Below are 23,023 nucleotides of genomic sequence, written 5' to 3' on the forward strand. Positions count from 1 at the left end.
TGTTTTTGCATCCTATGGACTAGCTCAGGAGTACCCAACTCCCGGGCCATGGCCCACTACTGAGCCATGAGCCTTTTGGGAACCAGGGCGCGGAAGTGGCAGGTGAGCATATGTGCGCATCCTCAATTGTGCAAGCAACGTGTGTGAGTGGGTGTGCACTTCATTTGTGTGAGCAGCAGCCATGCATGCCCTTCACTCACACAAATGGAAATGCGTATGTGTCGCTTGCTGGCCAAACATAGAACTATCCCCTCTTCCGTCCCACCCCTCAGTCCACAAAGGTTAGGGAGCTCTGGACTAGATCATTCTTCAATCTATTTATTTATCTTCTCCTTCCATTCCCCAGCTTTAGGCTACTTACATTTTCTGATTTTCAGAGATGCCTGAAGAAGACCAAGAACAATGGGAAAAATTTGTCTCGGGATCTTTATCAGAAACCAATAAGAAGAACACTGTGGATCTAGTCAGTTTTTCCTTTTTTATGCTTATTATTGTGTTCTAGACTTGGTTCTATATAAAATCTCTGGCAGAGTTATGAAAACCATTCCACCAGAGATAGACATCTATCTTCTCTTCATGGAGAGAAGCATTTCCTAGTAATTTTACCTTCCACATGCTTTAGGTTTAAACTTTTAATTCTGTCACAAGTTTTAGCAGTGGATTTCTCGAAATGGCTCAGCTTGGCTAGTGATCTTTAGGAATTTACAAGTGAACTTCGTGTTCTTATTTCTAAGAATGCATTGTATTTCCTATATAGCCAGAGGATCAGTAATTTAAGTCAGCTGCAGCTATCACAGTTTCAGCCCTGGGTTCCTGGCATCTTTGTCATACTGTCCCGTTCAAAATAGCCCTTAGTGACTGAGAAGCTAGAACCCAGAGTCAAAGACACAGATGACCAGGGGTAGGGAGCATTGTTTAGAAAAGGGGGGGGGCTTGTTCAGCTAATCTGAGGATCTGGGTCTTTGCTGAGAATTCAATATGCAGAGAATTAGAGCTTCTTTTAAGGCATATCTTGAAAAATGGGTAAATAATCTTTGCTTTATATTCACTAGCCTTTCAGAAAGAACCCTGTAGCTAATTACTCTTTTCTTCTTCAGGTTAACATGCACAATCTCCACTCATCAAGCGATGATGATGAGAACGATCTCAAGGAGTTCAGCTTCCCTCAGGAGGCTGTTCTACAGCAGGCAAGTGGCCTTGTCCATTCCTATCAGGAGGCATTTGTACTCCATACCCACTAATCACCTGTCTGCCATGTGCTTGTTTATTCAAGAACCAAGGGCAATATTTTTAGCTCTGTGGCTAGGTGCCTAAAGAAGTATTGCTTGCTCCAAAAGTCCTTGTAGTTGTTCCCCAGTTCCTCTTTCTTTTCTTCTCCAGACATATGCTGTAATTAAGTAAATAATCAACATCTCAATAACATCATATCTGTAACCTGAGAGATCAATACTTCTAGATTCTATATTTTGGTATGTTCCTTTCTGGCTGGCGTCCATGCAGAATCTTTCGTTCCTCTGACAAATGCCTCTCCCCTTTCAGAGGAATGTTCCATCTGTGTTATGAAAGTAGAATGCTTACGTAAGCAGCAGCGCCCACCTTGGAGACAGCAACATGTGTTCCAGCAGAAAGTTTCTGGAAAAAGATATTTATCCTGCTTCCCACATTTCTCAGCATAATCATCACCCCTCTTTGGATACAAAATCTTTGTATTCTGTTCTTTAATGTAGTAATTGTATACAATCAGATTCTGAGCACATAGAAAATCATAGTAACAAGCCATACAATAAAATATTATAAAAGCAATTCCCAAATAAAATAGCACGCACACACCAATATAAAACTATACAAAAGAAGAAAAGCCAGCAATAGCCCAGTCATTATGTTTTATTTTTATGTTTCTTTTTAATCTTTACATCTTGTGCTCAGGTTCAATTGTTGCTATTTGAAATGAGTCCAAGCCAGATGTTATCTGTTAGGATCTATTGGAAAGTATATAAATATATTCAGACAAAATAATTTCCATACGTTCTTAGCTGCATCAAGACCTAATAATCTGTTTTGACTTGCAACAGGCTATATACATTTTATTAATAAAATTCTCACATCACTGTTCCCTTTTGAGCTATTTATCATTCATGATTATTTCCTATTATTACTTTTTTATAGGCTTTCGTAGGTTACCAAATGCAACAGATGACTTCATTCATTGACCACTTTGGTTTTCATGACGAAGAATTTGGCGAGCAGGAAGAGAATGTCAAGTTAGTGATCTGCTCACATTCTCTCTTGCTTTTCTCCATGCCCTGTTTCTAGGCTTCTTTTAACATGCTCTTCGCTGGCTGAGAATTGCCTCCTGTGAGGACAATAGCATGGCACTGCTGATTTTTGTCTACTCTGGAAAGGAAGCATGCTTTTAAGCAGGCTCCAGAAGCAAGACTAAGGGTTTCTAAAGCCCCACATATTAAATTATGTTCCTTTGGTCTGTGTCTGCAAAGGGACATCTGCCTGGTCTTAATCTCTGCTGATTATAGTTTCCTATAATTCAGTTGTATGTTCATTTATGAGAATTAGATTATTTACCGAATAACATTTCAGGAGCATTTGATTTGCATGTGCTTTTGCCTGGCCATTTGTCATAGAATTACAAAGATGCATAGTCTTGCATCTTGCTTATTTGGTCATTAGTCCCAGTAAATAACCCATTGGAGATGTTAGATCAGCAATCCTCATCTGGACCATCCTGACATTTTGAGCTATAACTGGATCCCCAGTTTTTGGATTTGCAAATGCCATTTTAAGAATATGTTGCAGACACTATAAGAATGCAGCTGCTGGAGAGGAGTTATTCCAGTCCCAAAATAGTCGAGAGCATAATTATTTACAAAATACGGATTTAAGTCATGGAGTCCATTTGTGACCCAGACACATTCATGGAAATAGTGAATGTTCACAACCGGCACTTTGCTTTGTAATTTTTTTAAATTAAATGAATTCTTTAACATTTCATTTAAAAGCCTGACAGAGCAAAGAGCTTATTGTATGCCAAAAAAGATGCCTTTCTTGGAACCTGTGTCCCAGCTGACATGCTGGAAACCATAGGGCCTATAATTTCATTTTAAGGATGTTTTTTAAAAAAATAAAGGAACTCCTGCAGATTTTAGTGCACTAATGTTTACTCTGCTAGACGTCGATTACAGGAGGCGATGCTCCTTTCCATTTCAAAGACATTGAGCCAGCGCTGTCCAAAGACATTTCCTCAGTCATGTGGCCAGCATGATGTCACAGAATGTTGTTATTTTTGCTCTGAAGTAGTACCTATTTATCTACTCATATTTGCATGCTTTCAAACTGCTAGGTTGGCGAGAGCTGAGGCGGAGACAGACGCTCACCCTGTCACATGGTCCTTGGGTCTCAAACCTGGAACTGCTGTCGTTTCAATCAGAAGCCTAGCACCCTAATAACAATAATAGCAGTTAGATAAAAAAAATACCTGGGAAAACCTTATCTGGGGAAAGCTACCTCAGTGTCCATTCCACCTCATTGAGACCCATAAGCTAGTATTTGCTTGGCTTCTTTTGAGAATGTGAGAGGATTTAGATTACATGAGTAGTGATGCTTCTATTTTTGCCTTTGCACAGACAAGATTCCATTTCATGAAATCTTCGTGTTTCTTGATCACTCTGAAAGGGGGAATATGTTTTATTTATGTCTTATAAGAACATAACAGGAGCTTTATTTGAATAGATTAAAGACTTTCCTATGGGCAAATAATTGCTTTGAGAAAGTCCACAAGCAGGCAGAGAGGTTTCCTTTAAAGTTTTGGAAGCCAGAATGATTTGATATTTGGAAATTTGATTTTATTTGGAAATTTGATTTTATTGAATTGAAGCCTCCATCCCAGAGGCTCTGGATCCTAGCTTGCTTTGCTCAGCTTGCCAAATGACAGAGCCTTGCCTGGAAAAGAGGAGGTTGTCTTGATTTCTCAAGTCTTGTTAGCAACTGAATATTTGATGTTCTTAGCCAAGGCTGTCCAGTCATTCCAATTTCGCCAGTCTGTTTTGTTAAGGCAGTTCCAGCAGGATGTTTGACCTGGGTGACCTAATTATTGAAAGAGGGGGAGTTGGAGACGTTATTGGCAGGCACCTCAGTCCATCCCCAGGCAGTTTGTTTTCCTTTCTCCAAGCCTCCTGACCTCATGTGTCTGCCTCTCTTTCTCTCCTTTTTCATTCTCTTTTTCTGCCTATGTGGCCTGCAGCGCTCACTTTCAACGGTTGAAAAGGTAAATGCCTAATGCGCTGCTCTTTTTTAAGTACAAAGATGAGGCCAACAAAACACATACACACGGGAAAAGATCTGAATACAACGAGACCAGCATACCTACACCCGTGAAAATCTATGAAAACACACACACACACACATGGACACATATATACATATATACACACACACATACATATACATACATACATTTGTTTGAGTTGATGCTTGTATGGAGATGTGTGTGTGTGTGTGTGTGTGTGTGTACAGTATATCACAGAAGTGAATACACCCCCTCACATTTTGTAAATATTTATCTTTTCATGTGACAACATGAAGAAATGACACTTAGCTACAATATAAAGTAGTGATTATACAGCTTGTATAACAGTGTAAATGTGCTGTCCCCTCAAAATAACAGCCATTAATGGCAACACACAGCCATTAATGCCTAAACTGTTGGAAACAAAAGTGAGTACACCCCCAAGTGATAATGTCCGAATGGGGCCCAAGTAGTCGTTTCCCACCCCTGGTGTCATGTGACTCATTAGCGTTACAAGGTCTCAGGTGTGAAGGGGCAGCAGGTGTGTTAAATTTTGTGTTATCACTCTCATACTGGTCACTGGAAGTTCAACATGGCATCTCATGGCAATGAACTCTCTGAGGATCTGAAAAAATGAATTGTTGCTCTTCACAAAGATGGCCTAGGCACGTGATGGTGAACTTACGGCACACGTGCCACGGATGGCACACGGAGCCATTTGTTAGGGCACGCGAGGCTTTGCCCTGTCGGCTCCAGCGCGCATGCGCGTGCTGGCCAGCTGACTTTGGATTTATTTTCGGTCATTTTTTGCCCTCCAGAGGCTTCCCTAAAGCGAAAAACAATCCAACGCGCAAACTGGAACTTTGGGAACGTACTTCCAGTTTGCGTGTTGGGCTGCTTTCCTCCCGGGGGTGGTGGTGTTTGCCCTCCCCAGGCTCCTAGAAATCTTATCACTGGCCTAGGCTACAAGGAGATTGCCCAGACCCTGAAACTGACCTGCCGCACGGTGGCCAAGACCATATGGTGGTTTAATAGGACAGGTTCCTCTCAGAACAGGCCTTGCCATGGTTGACCAAAGGAGCTGAGTGCTCATACTCAGCGTCATATCCAGAGGTTGGCTTTGGGAAATAGATGTATGAGTGCTGCCAGCATTGCTGCAGAGGTTGAAGGAGGAGGAGGGTCAGTCTGCAGTGCTCCAACCATACAGGGCTCAATATTTTGAGGGGACAGCACGTTTGCACTGTTATGTAAGCTGTATACTCACTACTTTACATTGAAGCCAAATGTCATTTCTTCAGTGTTGTCACATGAAAAGATATACTTCAATATTTACAAAATGTAAAGGGATGTATTTACTTCTGATATACTGTGTACGTACACACCACACACACACAGACACCATCTCCATATATGCATCAACTCAAACAAATACAAAGATTTCATCTGGGGAATCGGTATATGAAAGCTCAGAAGTATTTTACACAGATACCAGGCTTTGCAATATCTTGGGGCATTTCCATCTGCTTCTTGAGAAATTAAGTTAAACTGATCAAAATGTAGCAGTGGTTGGTATGTGACTTGGAAAGCCGGTTCAAATGCTTTTCAGACAAGACAGAACATGGTTTGCGCTCAGTAGCCACTTTCTTAGGGCTTGTGTATGACTCTGTTCTGTGGCATCTGTTGAACAGCTTCCCTTTCAATGACAGGTGGCCACACTATGCTAACCTTGGCTTCTCTCAATAAGCTAAGCAGGGTCAGACCTGGATAAATGAGAGACCACAAGGAAATCCCAGAATTTAGACTAGGTTGCAAAGTAAAAAAAGAGTTTCCAGAAGAACGTAGTGGTCAATCATATCCATTCCTCAACTCAAAGGAGATTTCATTTTTACTTTATTAAAATGTTTCTTAATATAAGCAATAGCCTTCACAAGTCAATGCACAATTCTAAAATAAAGCTAATATAGTAAACTTTTTAATGTATATACATCGAAAATAAAGAATAAAAATTGAACCTAGTGCAAGGCAGTTGGTAAACAGCGTTTGAAATGCATTGTGTAGTACTGAAAACTGCATATAGAAAATGAAAAACTAAAAACACTCCTGTAAATCTGTGGCCCATATGGAAAAGGGGCTGCCAGTTTAAATTTGTAGCAGGAAGACAGATAATATATTAACAAGAAAGAGTTTTCTGAAATGACAGTGAAATATATGAGAATCCTGCTTAGGAGGGAGACTCTGTCTGTTGAATGCTGATATTAGGAGTAGCGGAAAGAATCCACATAGCAGAAATGTAGCTAAGATGAAATCACAAACTAAACTGAAAACTATCCTTTCTCTATTAGCTGTATTGTTTTAGTGACCTTTGACAGGATACTTTGTTTCCTTTGCATTACAGAGATAGTTACTACTGATTTATGTAGAATGGTTTCAACTCTCCCTAAAGTACTTTGGAAATGGGAATTTTAGTAAAGATTTTAGGAAAAAGAAGGGGGATAAATTCCCATTTGAGCACAGCACATGAACCCTTCTTTCATTCTTTCCCCCCCAAACTAGACTTGTACTGTTCCCATTTTACAATGTAATCCTGATTTCTGATCTTCACTATGGTTTTCACCTTTTTGTGTTGTTGTTTCAGTGCTCCCTTTGACAAAACGGCCAACATCACCTTCTCGCTGAATGCAGATGATGACAGTGTAAGTGTCATTCCTTGACTTACCTCACAGGGTTGTTTGTTGAGGGGAAAAACAGGAGGAATAGATACCAATCATGTTTGCCACTTTGTTTTTAAATTTAAAAGGCAGGATAAAAACATGCACATTGTCCTCCCCTAACAAGCCTAATTTGGATTGGGATTTCCATTGCTAAACGAAGCCATTGTTAGATGAAATGTCATGTGACTTTGCTGCTCAGCAACAACAATCCCGATTGCAGTCATTAAGCAAAGACTTCATAGTTTATGGAGATTCTCAGTCATCGAAGTCATGGTTGTCCCAAAGGTGCTTTTTTAGGAGGTAGCTGGACTTCCTTGTCCACACCCATTTGCACTACTCAGGTGACCATAAGGACCCAGATAAACCTCTTTAAAAGAATGCAAATGACGAGCTGACTGCAAGGAATATAAATCCTCCCATTCCCCATCATCCAATCAGAGCTGAAGAAGCTTCTTGGATAAAATGTCTTCAAAGAAAAAACAAGAAAGTCCAGCTGCCTCTTGAAATAAACACCTTTGGGACAACTATGACCTCACAGTTCTTCTGCCATGCGCAAATTTTCTGAATCTGTCCCATTGTTTCCTCCCCAACTGGTTCTGGGTAGCTCCCTCTGGTAGGTGAGACTACACTACTCAGGTGCACTCTTGTTGAACTCCCCTCCCCTATCTGTCTCCCCCTTATCTCTGTCCTTTTGGCCGCCTTGCACTCCTCCAGGTGTTCTACCGCCTGCCATCCCCAGCTGACCTGTGCTGTCTTGCTCCTCCCACTGCTGGTCCAGGATCCATTCACTGTGTGAAGGCATGATCTCTCAGGACACGCCTGGTCCTGATGCAGTGGAGCCTCATCTGCTGAAGAAGGTTGCTCACTGGGCCCAGCTTGGGAAAAGATAGCAGGACTAAGGAGACAGGGTGGCAGCACAGGCAGCGGTTCCACAGAGGATGTTGGTGGCTATCTGCATTGTGCAGGGCCTTAACCAGCAGCGGGAGGAAGAGGATGGCAAACATCAGCCAAGGTCACAGAAAAAGGCAGCAATGATTCAGTGATTTGGAGGGGGGGAGGGTTTCAGCGGCTGTAACTTTGAAGACCGGTCATAACTGCCATTTGTTCAGCACCGTCGTAACTTCAAATAGTCATTTAATAGATGTTAAAGTGAGGACAGCAACAAAGACAACTATCTATTATCCTTTCTACATTTGGCCACTGCTCTGATCTGTCTTCTCTCCAATCCTCTGCAGCCCAATGCCAACCTTTTTGACATCTGCTACAAAGAGCGAATTCAGCAATTTGACGATGATGAAGAGGCTGATGGCTCTGATGGGGATGACATCTGGCAGGAGAAGGAGAGAACTATCACTTCGGGTACCTCACCATCTATGACAGTCAGGTAGGGGAGAATCTATTGTATTAGCTTCCATCAGCACACTTTGGACCAAGGGTTCCCCCCTTTCTTTTTTTCCTTTCTTGAATACATGTCTTCTGGTAAATAATTCATGCTTTTATTTTCAAAGAGTCACAACTTTGCTTGGTTTATTGTGGTTAAATCATCTTCCTTATTTCTATCTTAAGCTAGAGCATGTTTCTCCTGTTTTATCTTGCATGAAATACATATGCCTTGATGGTTTCTTCCCTGTTGTTCCATTGCCTTGCATGCACAATCTCATTTTATGAATATGTTTTGCCTCTTTAGGTCAATCCTTTTATCCCCAGCCTTTGATTAGACTGGGTGAAGAATCATGCAAAACGAAATCAAACGGATGCGAACTAGATAAAAATAATGTATACTAAGATAATACATTTTAGACTTGTTGGGGGTGTGAGAGGCACATGCAGGCAGCCTTCTTCCCTGGATCCTTGAAGGTTTTCCACAAGAGGTTTCCATTTTACAGGGATGTTCTTTCCATTCTGTCTCTCTGTCTCCCTTATTAATCAAGCAGAGGGAAAGCCTCCTTTATCATGTTTACCAGTAAACTGTAGGTCATATTTAGACGAGGCCCGAAGAGTGCTTCTCGGGTCCTGTCACACATTCTTGCATGCTGGGGCCTTGTCAGCTGCCCTCTTCTACAAAATGGGAATGAGCAAATAAAGCTAGACCGGATGACATGAATAGTGTTTTAGCATAGCTTAAAGTGCTTAATAATACATAAGACTATTCTTAGTAGCCATGAAATTGAAGCTGAAGATGATTCAGTGTGCAGTATCAGCTTCTCTGTTCAAGGTCCAGACTTTTAGCTCTTATTACTCTCAACTGCATATCTTTCCTCCCTTGAAAATTCTCCCCATTCAAAAACAAAAAGCAAAAATAGACATTTGGTTTTGGAAGCCATTTTTCCCCTTCTCAAGTATGCCTAATCTGATAAATATAGTGCTTGTTGCTTCCTATTTTAAAATGGAATTTGTGTCACTGAAAGGAGATGATTTAATTTTTAAACTCTCCTTTGAGCTTTTTTCTACATCTGATAATACTTCCTCTGATGCCACTGTTGTCACATGCAATAATCTTTTGGGGCCGCTCTTTGCTGTCAGCCACAATTGTGTAATGCTTGGCTCCAGAATTTCCTATTATGGCTGTTTTCTTGAATTGTGTTGGTTAATCCTGTAGACCTTCTGTAATAATCTGAAGCATTTAAATCTTTGTGTTAGATTATTCTTTCTTCTCTATTAGCTATAGCGGTGACATGCAACCTGCTGTTACCGTGGGGGTGGGCGGGTTTATTTTTAATGTTGTACACTGCCGGAGTCACCTGTTTGTGAGTTTGGGCAGCCATATAAATTTGTTTAATAAATAAATATATTTTATATTTATATCTAGGGAATGCATTTTCAGAATCAATTTGGGCTCCAAGGGTCATTAGAGTAGAGTTGAGTAGAGTAGAGTAGAGTAGAGTAGAACAGAATAGAATCAACGTTGGAAGGGACTTGGAGGTCTTCTAGTCTTACCCCCTACTCAGGCAGGAAACCCTATACCACTTCAGACAAATGGTTATCTAATCTCTTCTTAAAAACTTCCAGTGTTGGAGCATTTACAACCTCTGGAGGCACGTTGTTCCTCTGATTAATTGTTCTGCCAAGAAATTTCTCCTTAGTTCTAGGTTGCTTCTCTCTCTGATTATTTCCACCCATTGCTTCTTGTCCTACCCTCAGGTGCTTTGGAGAATAGCTTGACTCACTCTTCTTTGTGGCAGCCCCTGAGATATTAGAACACTGCTATCATGTCTCTCCTAGTCTTTCTTTTCATTAGACTAGACATACCCAGTTCCTGCAATAGTTCTTCATGTGTTTTAGCCTCCAGTCCCCAAATCATTTTTATTCCTCTTCTCTGCACTCTAGAGTCTCAACATCTTTTTTACATTGTGGTGACCAAAACTGAATGCAGTATTCCAGGTGTGGCCTTACCAAGACATTATAAAGTGGTATTAACACTTCCTGTGATCTTGATTCTATTCCTCTGTTTATGCAGCCTAGAACTGTGTTGGCTTTTTTGGCAGCTGCTGCACACCGCTGGCTCATATTTAAGTGGTTGTCCACTAGGACTCCAAGATCCCTCTCACAGATACTACTATTGAGCGAGGTACCACATATACTGTACCTGTGCATTTTGTTTTTCTTGCCTAAATGGAGAACCTTACTTTTTTTACCGTTCAATTTCATTTCGTTAGATAACACCCAATGTTCAAGTCTGTCAAGATCCTTCTGTATCTTAAGCCGATCTTCTGGACGATAATATATTTAAAATACAGATTGAGATTGAGATTGGGATTGATAATGTAATGATACTACCATTATCAGCACTTCTAATTGCTTAAAGCCTCTTTTTGTGGTCTTTGGAGGAGGAAATTGGTACCTTATACTCCGTTAAATGGACCAGTAGTTTGCTTCTATGGCTATATTTATACATTGTATTAAGCCACAATTTGTTGAGCAAGCCTTAGCAGACTGGCTCACATATATTAATCCAACACCAAATTAAACACATTATATTGTGATGTGAAGCTGCAGAAAAGGGAGTCCACTGGAGTAGGGCTGGTTATAGGCAAGTATGGAATTTATTTATTCAGCGTTTGGTATCTTATACATGGACTGGCAATATATATTATTAACATTTCACCTAGATTAGTAGAACACAATAAAATATAAATGTTTAAAAGATCTATGTTCAAATACCAATGTCTAGGCCATCTAACCATTAAACTGTTTATTTTTTTAAAATCAGATGCTGGATTGGTATATGCCCTCAGCTTATCACAAGTATGAAATAACTTATTTTATCTGATTTTCTCACCCTTTTACAGAAGACTTGGTAGCACAGATAGTGAAGATAGTGAAGACTCAGAAGGTGAAGGGGGTGAGGAAGAGGATCCTGGTGGGGGAGATGGAGAGGCCGTCCCTGTCAGTAATGGCTGTGGTGAACAAATGGAAGCGGAAAGGACTTTAGGAGGTCAGAATTCAGAGATTGGGTTGTTGGGGTTGGTTAATAAGGGGTGAAACAGAGGCAAGCCGGTATCTGCTTGTTTGAGCATCCTTTAATAATGGGACATAAACTCCTCTAGGAAGTAAGGTAAGATTGTTCCTGATGTTGCTGCCACCAACAATCATTTTTCTGATTCGAAACTCTGGTGCTTATTTTGGTAATGAGACCTAATGGAATAGAGGGAAAAAACTAAACAGGAGCAGTCCATGGTGTAATATGTAGGAACAAGAATGAAATAGCATTTATCGCCTTTAAAAATGGATTCTGAAATAAGCATTATTCTACATTGAATAAAGTAACATGCTTGTCATTAATAAAGTGTGTTTCAACTTGGATTAGACTTATAGGAAATATGAGTGGCATAAAAATTTAATAAATAAATCTAGGTTTTGAAATATTTTTGCCAGATAATTTTGTAGAAAATATCCAGGTTTGGGTTGTTGTTGGTTTTTTTGAATAGTTCACTTTTGCTGAGAGTTACAATTTTACATTACTTTCAAGGAGTATTGTCCTAGCCAAACAAGCTACTTGGCTCTTACAATTTCAGGGATTCTTCTGTCAATAGCTCTGACTTTCTTCGGCTGTAGATGCTGTTATTTAAGACATAAGACATATACTTGGCAGTGGCAGAGAGCTTCATTCTCACATATTCTTCCATGCAGATCTGCTGATTTGCAGTCTTCTAGTTGAATCCTTAGAACTGTAGCTTTCTCTATTTTAGTCTTCTCCTTCATCAGGAATGTAACTTAATTCTGGTTTAAAATTCTTGGGAGCAAAAGTTCCAAGTTTACCCAGTTATAGCTACCTGCTTCTTATGCAATACTCATGAGTACATTATACAAATGAAAAAAGGAGGGACAACTGGATCTAATACCAGTGGTATTAGAGGAGAAATGACATTATGGCGAAGTAAAAGAAAAATCATAACATTCCTTGAAAAACTACCAAAGTGATGTTTTCTCCATAGTACCTATTGTCAAATAACCCCAAAGATATTGTTGAACTTAAGCTCCCAGCTTCCTCCTCTTTGGTCATGTTTCCCCAGGATTGCTGGGAATTGACATTTAGCAACAAGAGTACCACATTTTTTTCACCTTTATTTATTTCATGGCTAGGAAATCATTTTCTTGAAAGTAAAACTCTTGGCGTAAAAATAATTGATTCTTTTGTTGAAAAAAGGTGAGCTGGATTAGTTCTGATTATCTTCTTCTCAATCTCTGGACATTATTGGTATAATCGAAGAATGTATAACAATGTAAGGAAATGCTGAATTTAAAAAATGCCTCTTTTCCCACATTGCACCAAGATTTGATTTATACCAAGATCTTGCCAAATAGCCTAGTTTGTTGGTTATTTGCACATAATTGTGTTATTTGAAACTCTTCTTTTGAAATATGCCTTCTATTTTTGGCATCTTGAGAGTCAAGAAACTATTAAAGCACAGAAATTCATGGTTACACGTTCAAGACAAAACCTGGATTTTAGAACAAACTTGGTTTGATTTGGCCTTTCATCCTAACCTGTATCCATATACTTTTACTTACATGTAACTCAATTGGGGAAACCTTCATTTTCATTATGCCAAAGAGAAACCAGCAGTTATGCTAGGATTGTACCCAGCTTTCCTCAACCAGCTGCTCCCCTGATGTGTTGAGACTTCAAGTCCCAACATTTCCATCCAATAATCCTAATAACTTTGGATATTGAGCTATGTTAACCCAGCACATTTGGTGAGCAATAGATTGGGAGAGACTATTATAACAGTTACGAGAACATGAAATAGAGCTAGTTATCTCTGTAGTCATTCTAGCACCAGATAAGTATCTCTTATGCAAATGTGGTCTTTCCTAGATCCTAGCTGGGCAGACAGATCTGATCTGTCCTCAAAGTCTACGAAACCCTCACAACTGGTGGCAGCTGATACGGGAGCAGCAGTGTGGGACCAACCTAACTCAGGTGGCTCCTGCTCTGGCAAAGATGAGAATTGGGCCTCCTTTCCAGAACCCTCTGAACAGCAAGAGAGGTGAGGCTTTGGGGTGATTAAATGCTTAGTCATTTGGGGACTGAAGGGAACATCAATTAGACTTCTGGGGCCATATCTTTCAGGGATGGGGCTTTCAGGCAATTCTGTGAACCTATGTTGGAAGCATAATTGATGTTAAAGGGTAACATGGATAAATCTTACAGGGGCTTAAATTATCCCATTTCTTCACCACCACCACCATCACACACTAGATGCTGGGCAACATCATTTTGCCATCAAGTTTTGGTGATAGAATCAAGAAGTGCACTGGAAGCTGAATGTTGCCATTGATCAGATTTTGCTCTTTCTGCTACAGGTAGGGGGTAGAGTTAGGGTCCAAGGCAAACAGAATTGGAAGTGATGAGAAGAGGAGCTTGGAGGAGAAATAACAAATTCAGGAACTCACGTTGCAGTCTACACAGTCAATTGAAAGCAGCCAAGGAAGGGATTTTTGGACTTTTTACTGATTTGGTTGTCTGTGGGGATTCTCGGTCAACTGAGTCATGGTTGTCCCAGAGGTGCTTTTTCAAGAGGCAACTGGACTTTCTTGTTTTCCTTTGACGATGTTTTGCTTCTCATACAAGAAGCTTCACCAGATCGGTTTTCAGGACATTGTTGTTTGGTCACAGAGTCAGCTAGATACTTAGATTCGACATTTGTATCTACCCATCAAGTCCTTCCCAAGGAGAAGGGATAAGACAGATGTTTTGGTTAATAATATTAAAGGCATCATCTTAGGATATAAGCTCTTCCAAGTAAAATATTTTGCAATTGACTGATGGTAATTTTGTCAATTATTATTTTGTTTTGCTAGTTCTTCTAAAGTGCTCACAGAGCCAGCCAGCCTCTCTCAGGAAGTGGCACAGAATAATGGATCCCAAGTAGAAGGTGAGCATCACTGATTTTCAGAAACTGTTTTATTGTGTCCAAAGTCAATGTGATTTATTTATAAAAAACTACTGAAAAGTACATACATGCTGGGACAGAAATGAGTGTATGAATTTTCAGTTCATATTTTGAAAGGGATAAATATAAAGGCAGAAATTGAAGTGGTCAAAGCTAACAATCTCAGGAGAATAAGAATCTGAGCAAAGGCAGCAGTGATATTCACTCAACCTATCATATTGCTTTTGTACAAATCAACACTGCAGGGTTTTCTTTTTTAAATTCTTCTGTCAGCAGAGCTGGAAAAGGCAAAACAACAACACAAAAGTAGAGAAATATTCAGGAAGATTTTCGTTTAGAGACTTCAGTTTATGAAAAATTGCCTCCAGGGTGTGTGTGCAAAAGTTGTAGTGAGTCCAGGGAGGGTGTGCTTAAGAAGTTTTGAGAAAATTGATGCCATCTTCCATAATACTAAAACTATGGAATAATCTAACTAAGATAAAGGTTGGGAAGATCTGAACAGATGTTAACAAATATTGTTTTCTTCACATACAGCATAATGACACCATGGAATTTGTTACCACAAATGTAAACTTAGTTGGCAATTTAGACTGCTACTGGGTATAAAGTTTCCAACAGTTGCTAATCATAATATTACCTCCAGCATCAAATACTATATGCCCTTGCATATTAGTTGTGGTGGAGAATAAAAATGTGTAGAGAGTAAGGAAAACTATTTTGTCAGAAATATTCAGGATCTGTTATCTAGGCTGAAACAATTTTTAAGTCTAGAACAGCAAGATAACAATCCGGGAGATGCCTCCCTATTTCGCTGACATACAACAAAGAAGGGGATGTATAGCACAATCAGACTCAAATTTTTTTTGTTATAACTGATCTCAAAAAAAGTAGCTTTAGCCTTCCTGTAGAGTTGATTTTCTGATGTGGTCTGTGGCTGATTTGTGGGCTTCCATTGATCGCTGTGTAAACTGAAACCTGGATTATATTCAGCACAGCTCTTTGTGCATTCTAATAAAAATTGCACATGTAATTTCTGCAAGTTGATGCAGAAAGTTAGTTAATACAAATATAATGGAAATGAACCATATGCACTTAAGCCCTAGGTATGGTGGCCCAGAGGTGATGTCTTAATATAAAATGTCTCCTATAATTTCTCATTCTGTTGATAGAGTGTCAGCCATAATGGTGGCATTTCTCTGGGCTGATACTCCCCAATGCTGAGTGGATTCCTTGCTTCCTGGCAATGGTACGGACAAGGTGTGGCATCCAGAACAGTTCCTATGTAGCAGCCTATCAGAAGGAGCCTTGCCCTCCCCCCCACAAGGCTTGGACCCAAAAACATGGGAACTATTTCTTCCTCCTTCTTCTTTGCCTTGTTCATCCTTCCATTCTGGCAGCTACCACAGGAGGGCAAGACAATAGCTTTGCCTTCCTGAAGACCATCTTGGCCTTTCCCAGTCTTTCAGCTCCACCATTTCTTTTCCTGCACACATATAGACCCCCATATTTACAGTTGCAAGAAAAACTATGTGAACCCCTTGGGATTACGTGGAGTTTTGCATGAATTGGTCATAAAATGTGCTCTGAACGTCATCTAAGTCACAACAATAGAAAAACACAGTCTGCTGAAAATAATACTACACAAACATTAGATGTTGCCATGGTTTAATTGAACATAACATGTAAACATTCACAGTTCAGGGAGGAAAAAGTATGTGAACCATTAGACTTAATAACTGGTTGACCCTCCTTTGGCAGCAATAACCTCAACCAAACATTTCCTGTAGTTGCAGATCAGTCTTGCACAACAATCTGGAGTAATTTTGGAACTCCTCTTCACAAAACTGTTTCAGTGTAGTAATATTCTTGGGATGTCTGGTGTGAATCGCTCTCTTAAAGTCATGCCACAGCATTTCATTCGGGTTGAGGTCAGGACTCTGACTGGACCACTCCAGAAGGCGTATTCTGTGCTGTTGAAGCCATTTTTTTTTTGTTGAATTACTTGTATGCTTTGGGTCATTATCCTGTTGCATCACCCATCCTCTGCGGAGCTTCAGTTGGCAGACAGATGGTCGTAGGTTTTCCTGCAAAATGTCTTGATAAACTCTGGAATTCATTTTCCCATCAATGACAACAATCCGTCCAGGCCCTGAGCCCCAAACCATGATGCTCCCTCTGCCATGTTTTACAGTGGGGATGAGGTTTTGATGTTGGTGTGCTGTGCCTTTTTTTCTCCACACATAGTGTTGTGTGTTTTTCCCAAACAACTCAATTTTGGTTTTATCTATCCACAGTATATTTTGCCAGTAGTGCTGTGGAACATCCAGGTGCTCTTTTGCAAACTTCAAACATGCTGCAATATTTTTTTTGGACAGCAATGGCTTCCTCCGTGGTGTCCTCCCATGTACTCCATTCTTGTTTAATGTTTTCCTTATTGTAGATGTGTCAACAAAAATGTTAGCATGTGCCAGAGATTTCTGTAGGTCTTTAGCTGACATTCTAGGATTCTTCTTTACCTCCTGGAGCATTCTGCGCTGTGCTCTTGCAGTCATTTTTACAGGACGTCCACGCCTAGGGAGAGTAGCAACAGTGCTAAACTTTCTCCATTTGTAGACAGTCTGTCTTACCATGGACACATGAACATCAAGGCTTTTGGAGATACTTTTGTAACCCTTTCCAGCTTCATGCAAGTCAACAATTCTTGATCATAGGTCTTCTGAGAGCTCTTTTCTGCGAGGCATGGTTCACATCAGACAGTGCTACTTGAAACCAATAAACCCAAAACAGGTGTGTGTTTTTAAAGGGCAGGACAGCTGTCAGCAACACATCCAATATCATCACACTGACTGGAGTCAAGGTTGGCTCACTCCTGGCTCCAATTAGCTCTTGGAGGGGTCATTAGGCTAGGGGCTCACATACTTTTTCCTCCCTGCGCTGTGAATGTTTACATGTTATGTTCAATTAAACCATGGCAACATCTAATGTTTGTGTAGTATTATTTTCAGCAGACTGTGTTTTTCTATTGTTGTGACTTAGATGAAGTTCAGAGCACATTTTATGACCAATTCATGCAAAACTTCACGTAATCCCAAGGGGTTCACATACTTTTTCTTGCAACTGTATATTCAACCCTGCCAAGTATCTGTTCCCTCTGAAAATGGTCTTCACAAGTAAGGGAGCAGCAACATGCCACATCAAGTGGATCCATTTTGTAGAAACTCCTAGGACCATTTCATTATATAATATATATATATATATAATATATATAATGTATGTATGTATGTATGTATGTATGTATGTATGTATGTATGTATTTATGTTACAACCCCTGGTATGACTAAATATGGGAGGAAGGTCACTACTCCCTCTTTCTGTCCTTCGGCCTATCACAAAGACCATGCAGGCAGAAAACCATATTTTTATTTTTACTGTTGCCTTTTTATATTTGTGTTGTAATTGTACTGATAAATAAATAAAGGGAGACTAGGATAGATCTATTTCGAGCTAATTAGCTCTCATCAGCTAGCCATACCCTTACTGGGATTCTAATCCCAGTAAGGGAATGGCTAGCTGATGAGAGCTAATTAGCTCGAAATAGATCTATCCTAGTCTCCCTTTATTTATTTATCAGTACAATTACAACACACACACACACACATACACATATATATATATGTATGTATGTATGTATGTATGTATGTATGTATGTATGTATGTATGTATAAAACGTAGCTTTCTCTATTGTAAGCAATTTATAACCTTTAGATTCCAAAAATTTGTGTTGTTTGTGTGTAATATTTTGCTCTTGAGAAACCCAGAGCTGCAACAGTTGGTTAAGCTAATTAAGCTGTACGAATGACATGCCTATCCTGTGGAATACAATTGGTTTTGTATCTTGGTAGGGAGTTCACCTACCTTATCCAAATCCATCATTCTGATCCTTTATTACCTGTCTCTCTCACTGCTCCTGCTTACCTCTTCTTCTGCATCTTTGAATGGTCAACTCCCATGGCCTTGACAAGCATGACCAGGAGAAGTCTCTTAGCCTTGTGTTCCCAAAAGCTTCCTTGAATCTTCAACCTACAGCCCATCCACCTGTGAATTACTGCAAATTTAGATCATCCTTAATTCCCCACATGTTGCTGGACTACCATTCTGTATTCACTATCTTTATAGCTAATAGCAATTGGAATCCACAAATTTTTGAAGAGTCACTAGCAGTTCCTGTACTACAGGGACGGGGTAGGGATTGGATTGGAGACCCCTATTTATGGTACATTTAAAATCTCCACATAATCTAATAGAGCCATCGGATTTCAGCCGAATCATGATGGGGATTTCCCATTTGGAGTAATCTACGGGCTCTAAGACTCCTTGGGCAAGCAATTTGTCTAGTTCAGCGTCCACTTTCAGCCCCAGGGCCAGGGGGACCCTTCTGGGCTTGAGACGGATGGGAACGATCTGAGGGCCCAAATTAAAACTAATGGGGGTTCTCTTATAGTTACCTAATGACCCATCAAAAACTGCAGCAAACTCCTTCATCAGGCCTTCGAACTGATCATGGCCTGCCATTGCATGTACGCCAGCAATGCTGAGGCCCAGGGCATCAAACCAGTCTAAGCCTAGTAGACTGGGAAGGTTGCCCTGGACGACGATGAGAGGAAGCCTGCCCTTAAAACTTGGAGTGACCACTTGGAACTGGCCACTGCCAACTACTGGGATATAGTTTCCCTGATAGTCCCGCAACTTCATAAAACAAGGTGACAAGCATTTCTTGGCTAAGGAAGGCACCAAACACTTGTTAGTGAACCAGGAGACAATAGACTTGGAGGAGCCGGTGTCCACCTCCATGCGGCAGGGCTTGCCCTCGAGCTGGACGCTGAGGTAAATCATCTTTCCCGACGTTGCATAGGCCTGGCTGGTCAGCAGAACGGCCTGCCACTGTTCGCGGAAAATTGCGAAACAGTCCTCTGACGTGTGATAAGACTGTGGCTTTAGCTTGCAGTTATATGATCGGTCAGCTGGTTGACCCTGAGGGGGGGAGGAGGATGCGCGGCACACCTTAGCTAAATGTCCCTTCTTTCCACACTTGTGGCAAATAGCTGATTTGAAACGACACCAGGCACGGGCATGGTTGCCGCCACAACCAGCACAATGGCTCTGAGGTAATTTTTTCGGTGATCGCACCGCACCGCCACCTGCTGTTTTGAGGCGGTCAACCTCAGCCTCATCGGCATCGGACGAAGAATGGTCATCCACCTCCCCGTGATGAATAGACACAGTTTTAGTAGATGATAACGCGGGCCCCGCTGCGGCTTGACCCCTCTCAATCTCGGCGGAGGACTCGTTGGACATTTCAGAGGCGCGAGCCTCATCCAACGCCGCTTGCAGGTTGAGCTCAGAACGGGCCAGCAAACAATGGCGCAGCCTTGAATCGGTCACCCCTTCTGAAGCCTTTGCTGGAACGCATAGCGCCTAGCTATGCGAGACGGAGCTGCGGCATAATGGTTCTGCAGTTTCATCAACAGGGTCTCCCATGAAAGAGACTGGACTGATTGCGGGGCAGCCAAAGCCCTGGCTGTTCCGAACATCTCACGTCCACAAGCGTTCAGGCACTGAGCCCTCTTTCCCTCACTGGGCAAATTAGCCAGATGGTTTGCCTTGAGGAAGCATTCAAAACGATCAATGTAAGCCTCCCAGGACTCTAACGCTGGCTCAAACAGGGCGAAGTTGCTCAAAGTGGCCATTCTGAGGGAGACACGATCTGAGGAGATTGCCTCAGCGATTAGCAGGGAGCCTTGTATAACAATGAAAGTCTGCCTTACGTGACTCTTCCTACGCCTCAGCAGGATCCCACCCTTGTCACCAGTATTATATTCGATGGGTGGCAATGACTGAGATGAGGCAAGACCCGACTAACATGGCTTTATTAAACAGCTAACACAACAGCAACTCAGAACCCAAAATAAAGAACAGTTCCTGCTTGACAGCAATTTATATGCAGGCAGTCCTGCGGTTAGCCAATCAGGGAACAGAGACTCTCCCACTCTGGCACACAGACACGTCTCAACCAATGGCAAGCTTCGGAGACGAAGCCACGACTCCGAGGCTAGGACATAACACACAATTAGCTCCCCTGGGCTAATCCATATGAATAAGGGAGGAAGCAAGTGGGGACAGGGCAAACAATTACTGTACCCTTAAAGCTTCAGAAATATTAACACTGTGGAAATGAAGGTTTGGGATAGATGATAGCTGGGTAATGCTTGGTTTTCCTTCTGGAACTGTCATTTTCCTCTATAACAGAGCATGTATTTCCCACCTCTTATCTAGGTCTGATTGGTTGGTCTCTTCTTCTTTTTTTTCTTTTTCTTTTTTATAGCAGTCTCTAGTGTTCCACAGGATCCTCCCACCCCAGACACAGGGCCTCCAGAAGAGAGAAACCCACCAAACTCTTCTATCATGACAACAGTAGCCAGGTAAGATTGTGAAACAATCTTGGATCAACAGGAAATCCAAGAAACAAGAAAGCAGGTTAGGCTGAGATGTTGGGGGGGCGGCGGGAGAAAACACTAGACTAAAAACAACTCTGGAACACAGAACCGACGACCATGGCAAAATGAAGAGCTGGGGAATAGGCAACTTGAGAGAGACTGATTTAAAAAAAAATTAAAAACATGAAATTGCAGGCATTAAAACGAAAAGAAGAAAAACTGCCACTTTTCGATGGGGTGCCTTCCTCAGACCTATGATTTTCTGTATTGTTTTCCTATAATCCCTGTTTGGGACTATGAATATAAAAGTAATCCACATCAAGGTGCTAAAGTAGTATTTTTCCCCCCTGTCTTTTCCCCACCTTCTTCAACAGCACAAAAGAACCTCCCCCATCTACCTCTGATTCCACCCAGCCACTTCCAGGGACAACAGAAACTCCACAACCTGAGCACAGCAACCCACAGATAGAGCAACAGCAGCAATCGGCAGCCAGGTAAAATATTGTAGGGGGTTGGGATTAAGTCACATAAGAGGAATTTAATAGTTGCAAGAAGACAAATCTCAAATTATTCATTATAAGGCAGCGAGAGTGAAGGTTAGATGTAGTTGGAAACAGGCTATTAGGCAAGGTTTTCTGGAAGTCTTTAAGCACAGAATACTATAATGTGGATGCAAACTCACTCCTGTCTCTTTCCCCTAATCCTACAATTTTTATTTTTTTTCCCTACTGCTTTTGAAGCTTAAAAAAAACCACAATAATTATTGTGAATCAGAAATTCTGCTTCTTTTAGTTCTGGTTTTGCAGCAAACAGCAAGTGATGAGAAAGCCAGTCCTTTCACATGCCCAATAACCAACAAATTCTGTGAGATCTCAACAGAGATTTCTGCATGAAATATTCATTGCATAACATATTTCAGATCACCAAGCTGGTAAAGAAACTGAAAAATACAAAGCTCTTAGTATTGTATTCTCAGTCACTTACAGAGGCACTGTAATTAAATTGGGAAATGCAAAACTAGGAGGATTAGAGAGATCAGTGTCTGATTTAATGATGTTACAATGAGCTGCAGAATCACTTCCATAATTGGAGCCAGAGTCTGAAATCTGATAGTTCTGCAGAATGATGAAAATAGGATTTTCTCAGCAGTAGAACCTTTTTTTATATAAAGTTGGGCCCAAGTGCAATCTATGATTTTTGTTTTGACAAATATAAAACAATAGTTTTACAAAGATAGGCATACGAAAGTATTATTCAGTACCAACATAAGCATGCAAATATTGACATTTTGGTAGGAAATGACCAATATATAACAAGACTTACTATTATCTTGAAAATCCCTAGTATTAAATCCCTGAGAGTGACATTCCCATTTTTCTTCTTCTTCTGGAGGTTGTGTCACTGCTACAGGTAGTCCTCAGGTAACCTATGACCACAATTGAGCCCAAACTTTATGTTGCTAAGGGAGAATTTTTTTAAATGAGTTTTGCCCCATTTTATAGCTTTTCTTGCCACATTTCTTAAGTGGATCAGTGCAGTTAAATTAGTAATCCTGTTGTTAAATGACTCTGGCTTCCCCATTGACTTTGCTTGGCAAAAGATGGCAAAAGATGATCACATAATCCAGGAACACGGCATCCGTCATAAATGTGAGTCAGTTTTCAAACATCTTAATGTAAATCACATAACCATGGGGATGCTACAATGGTCGTAAGTGTGGGAAATGGCCGAAAGTCACTTTTTTCAGTGCCGTTGAAACTTCGAAGGGTCACTAGGTGAACTGTTATAAATCAAGGACTACCTTTATTTGGTCAGAAAATAATTCAGTCATAAAAAGTAGTCTCTGAGGAGGATAAACAATCACATGTTTATATAATTGAGATAGGTAATTTTTAATGGCATTTCTTTTCTAGCAGTGTTTACTAGCGGTGAAACCAGTAATTTCCATTTTCCTTTTAAAAACTACCTGTGGAAACAACCAAGTGTTTTTCTTTCCATCTTTTAAAATCCTACTACAAATTATTTCATTGGATGATACTTCTGAGACTTTGGATCTCCTTAAGACCAAGATGTTATGGTTCTCATCATTTGTTTATACTTTTCTTAAAATAATGATTATAA

The 23,023-nt window shown here is 40.7% G+C and overlaps 1 protein-coding gene across 8 annotated transcripts in view; it reads left to right on the top strand.

The window, feature by feature from the left end:
* The window catches only part of PPP6R1 (protein phosphatase 6 regulatory subunit 1), a gene marked incomplete at its 3' end in the record, with an annotated part of 69,169 nt that overhangs the window by 44,447 nt on the left and 1,699 nt on the right, over positions 1 to 23,023 (top strand). For 7 of the 8 annotated variants that reach the window (XM_081970962.1, XM_081970959.1, XM_081970960.1 and 4 more), the window contains exons 13-22: positions 378 to 463; positions 1,098 to 1,187; positions 2,167 to 2,261; positions 6,936 to 6,993; positions 8,247 to 8,395; positions 11,301 to 11,446; positions 13,331 to 13,502; positions 14,317 to 14,390; positions 20,791 to 20,887; positions 21,277 to 21,396. In XM_081970962.1, coding sequence (XP_081827088.1) covers positions 378 to 463; positions 1,098 to 1,187; positions 2,167 to 2,261; positions 6,936 to 6,993; positions 8,247 to 8,395; positions 11,301 to 11,446; positions 13,331 to 13,502; positions 14,317 to 14,390; positions 20,791 to 20,887; positions 21,277 to 21,396 — 1,087 coding nt within the window. Of the gene's footprint in view, positions 1 to 377; positions 464 to 1,097; positions 1,188 to 2,166; positions 2,262 to 6,935; positions 6,994 to 8,246; positions 8,396 to 11,300; positions 11,447 to 13,330; positions 13,503 to 14,316; positions 14,391 to 20,790; positions 20,888 to 21,276; positions 21,401 to 23,023 lie in introns of those variants that run through there. The other variant, XM_081970956.1, reaches the window with a different exon arrangement.

The sequence above is a fragment of the Natrix helvetica genome (genome assembly GCF_964273705.1).
Source record: "Natrix helvetica genome assembly, chromosome: Z".
NCBI lineage: Eukaryota > Metazoa > Chordata > Lepidosauria > Squamata > Natricidae > Natrix > Natrix helvetica.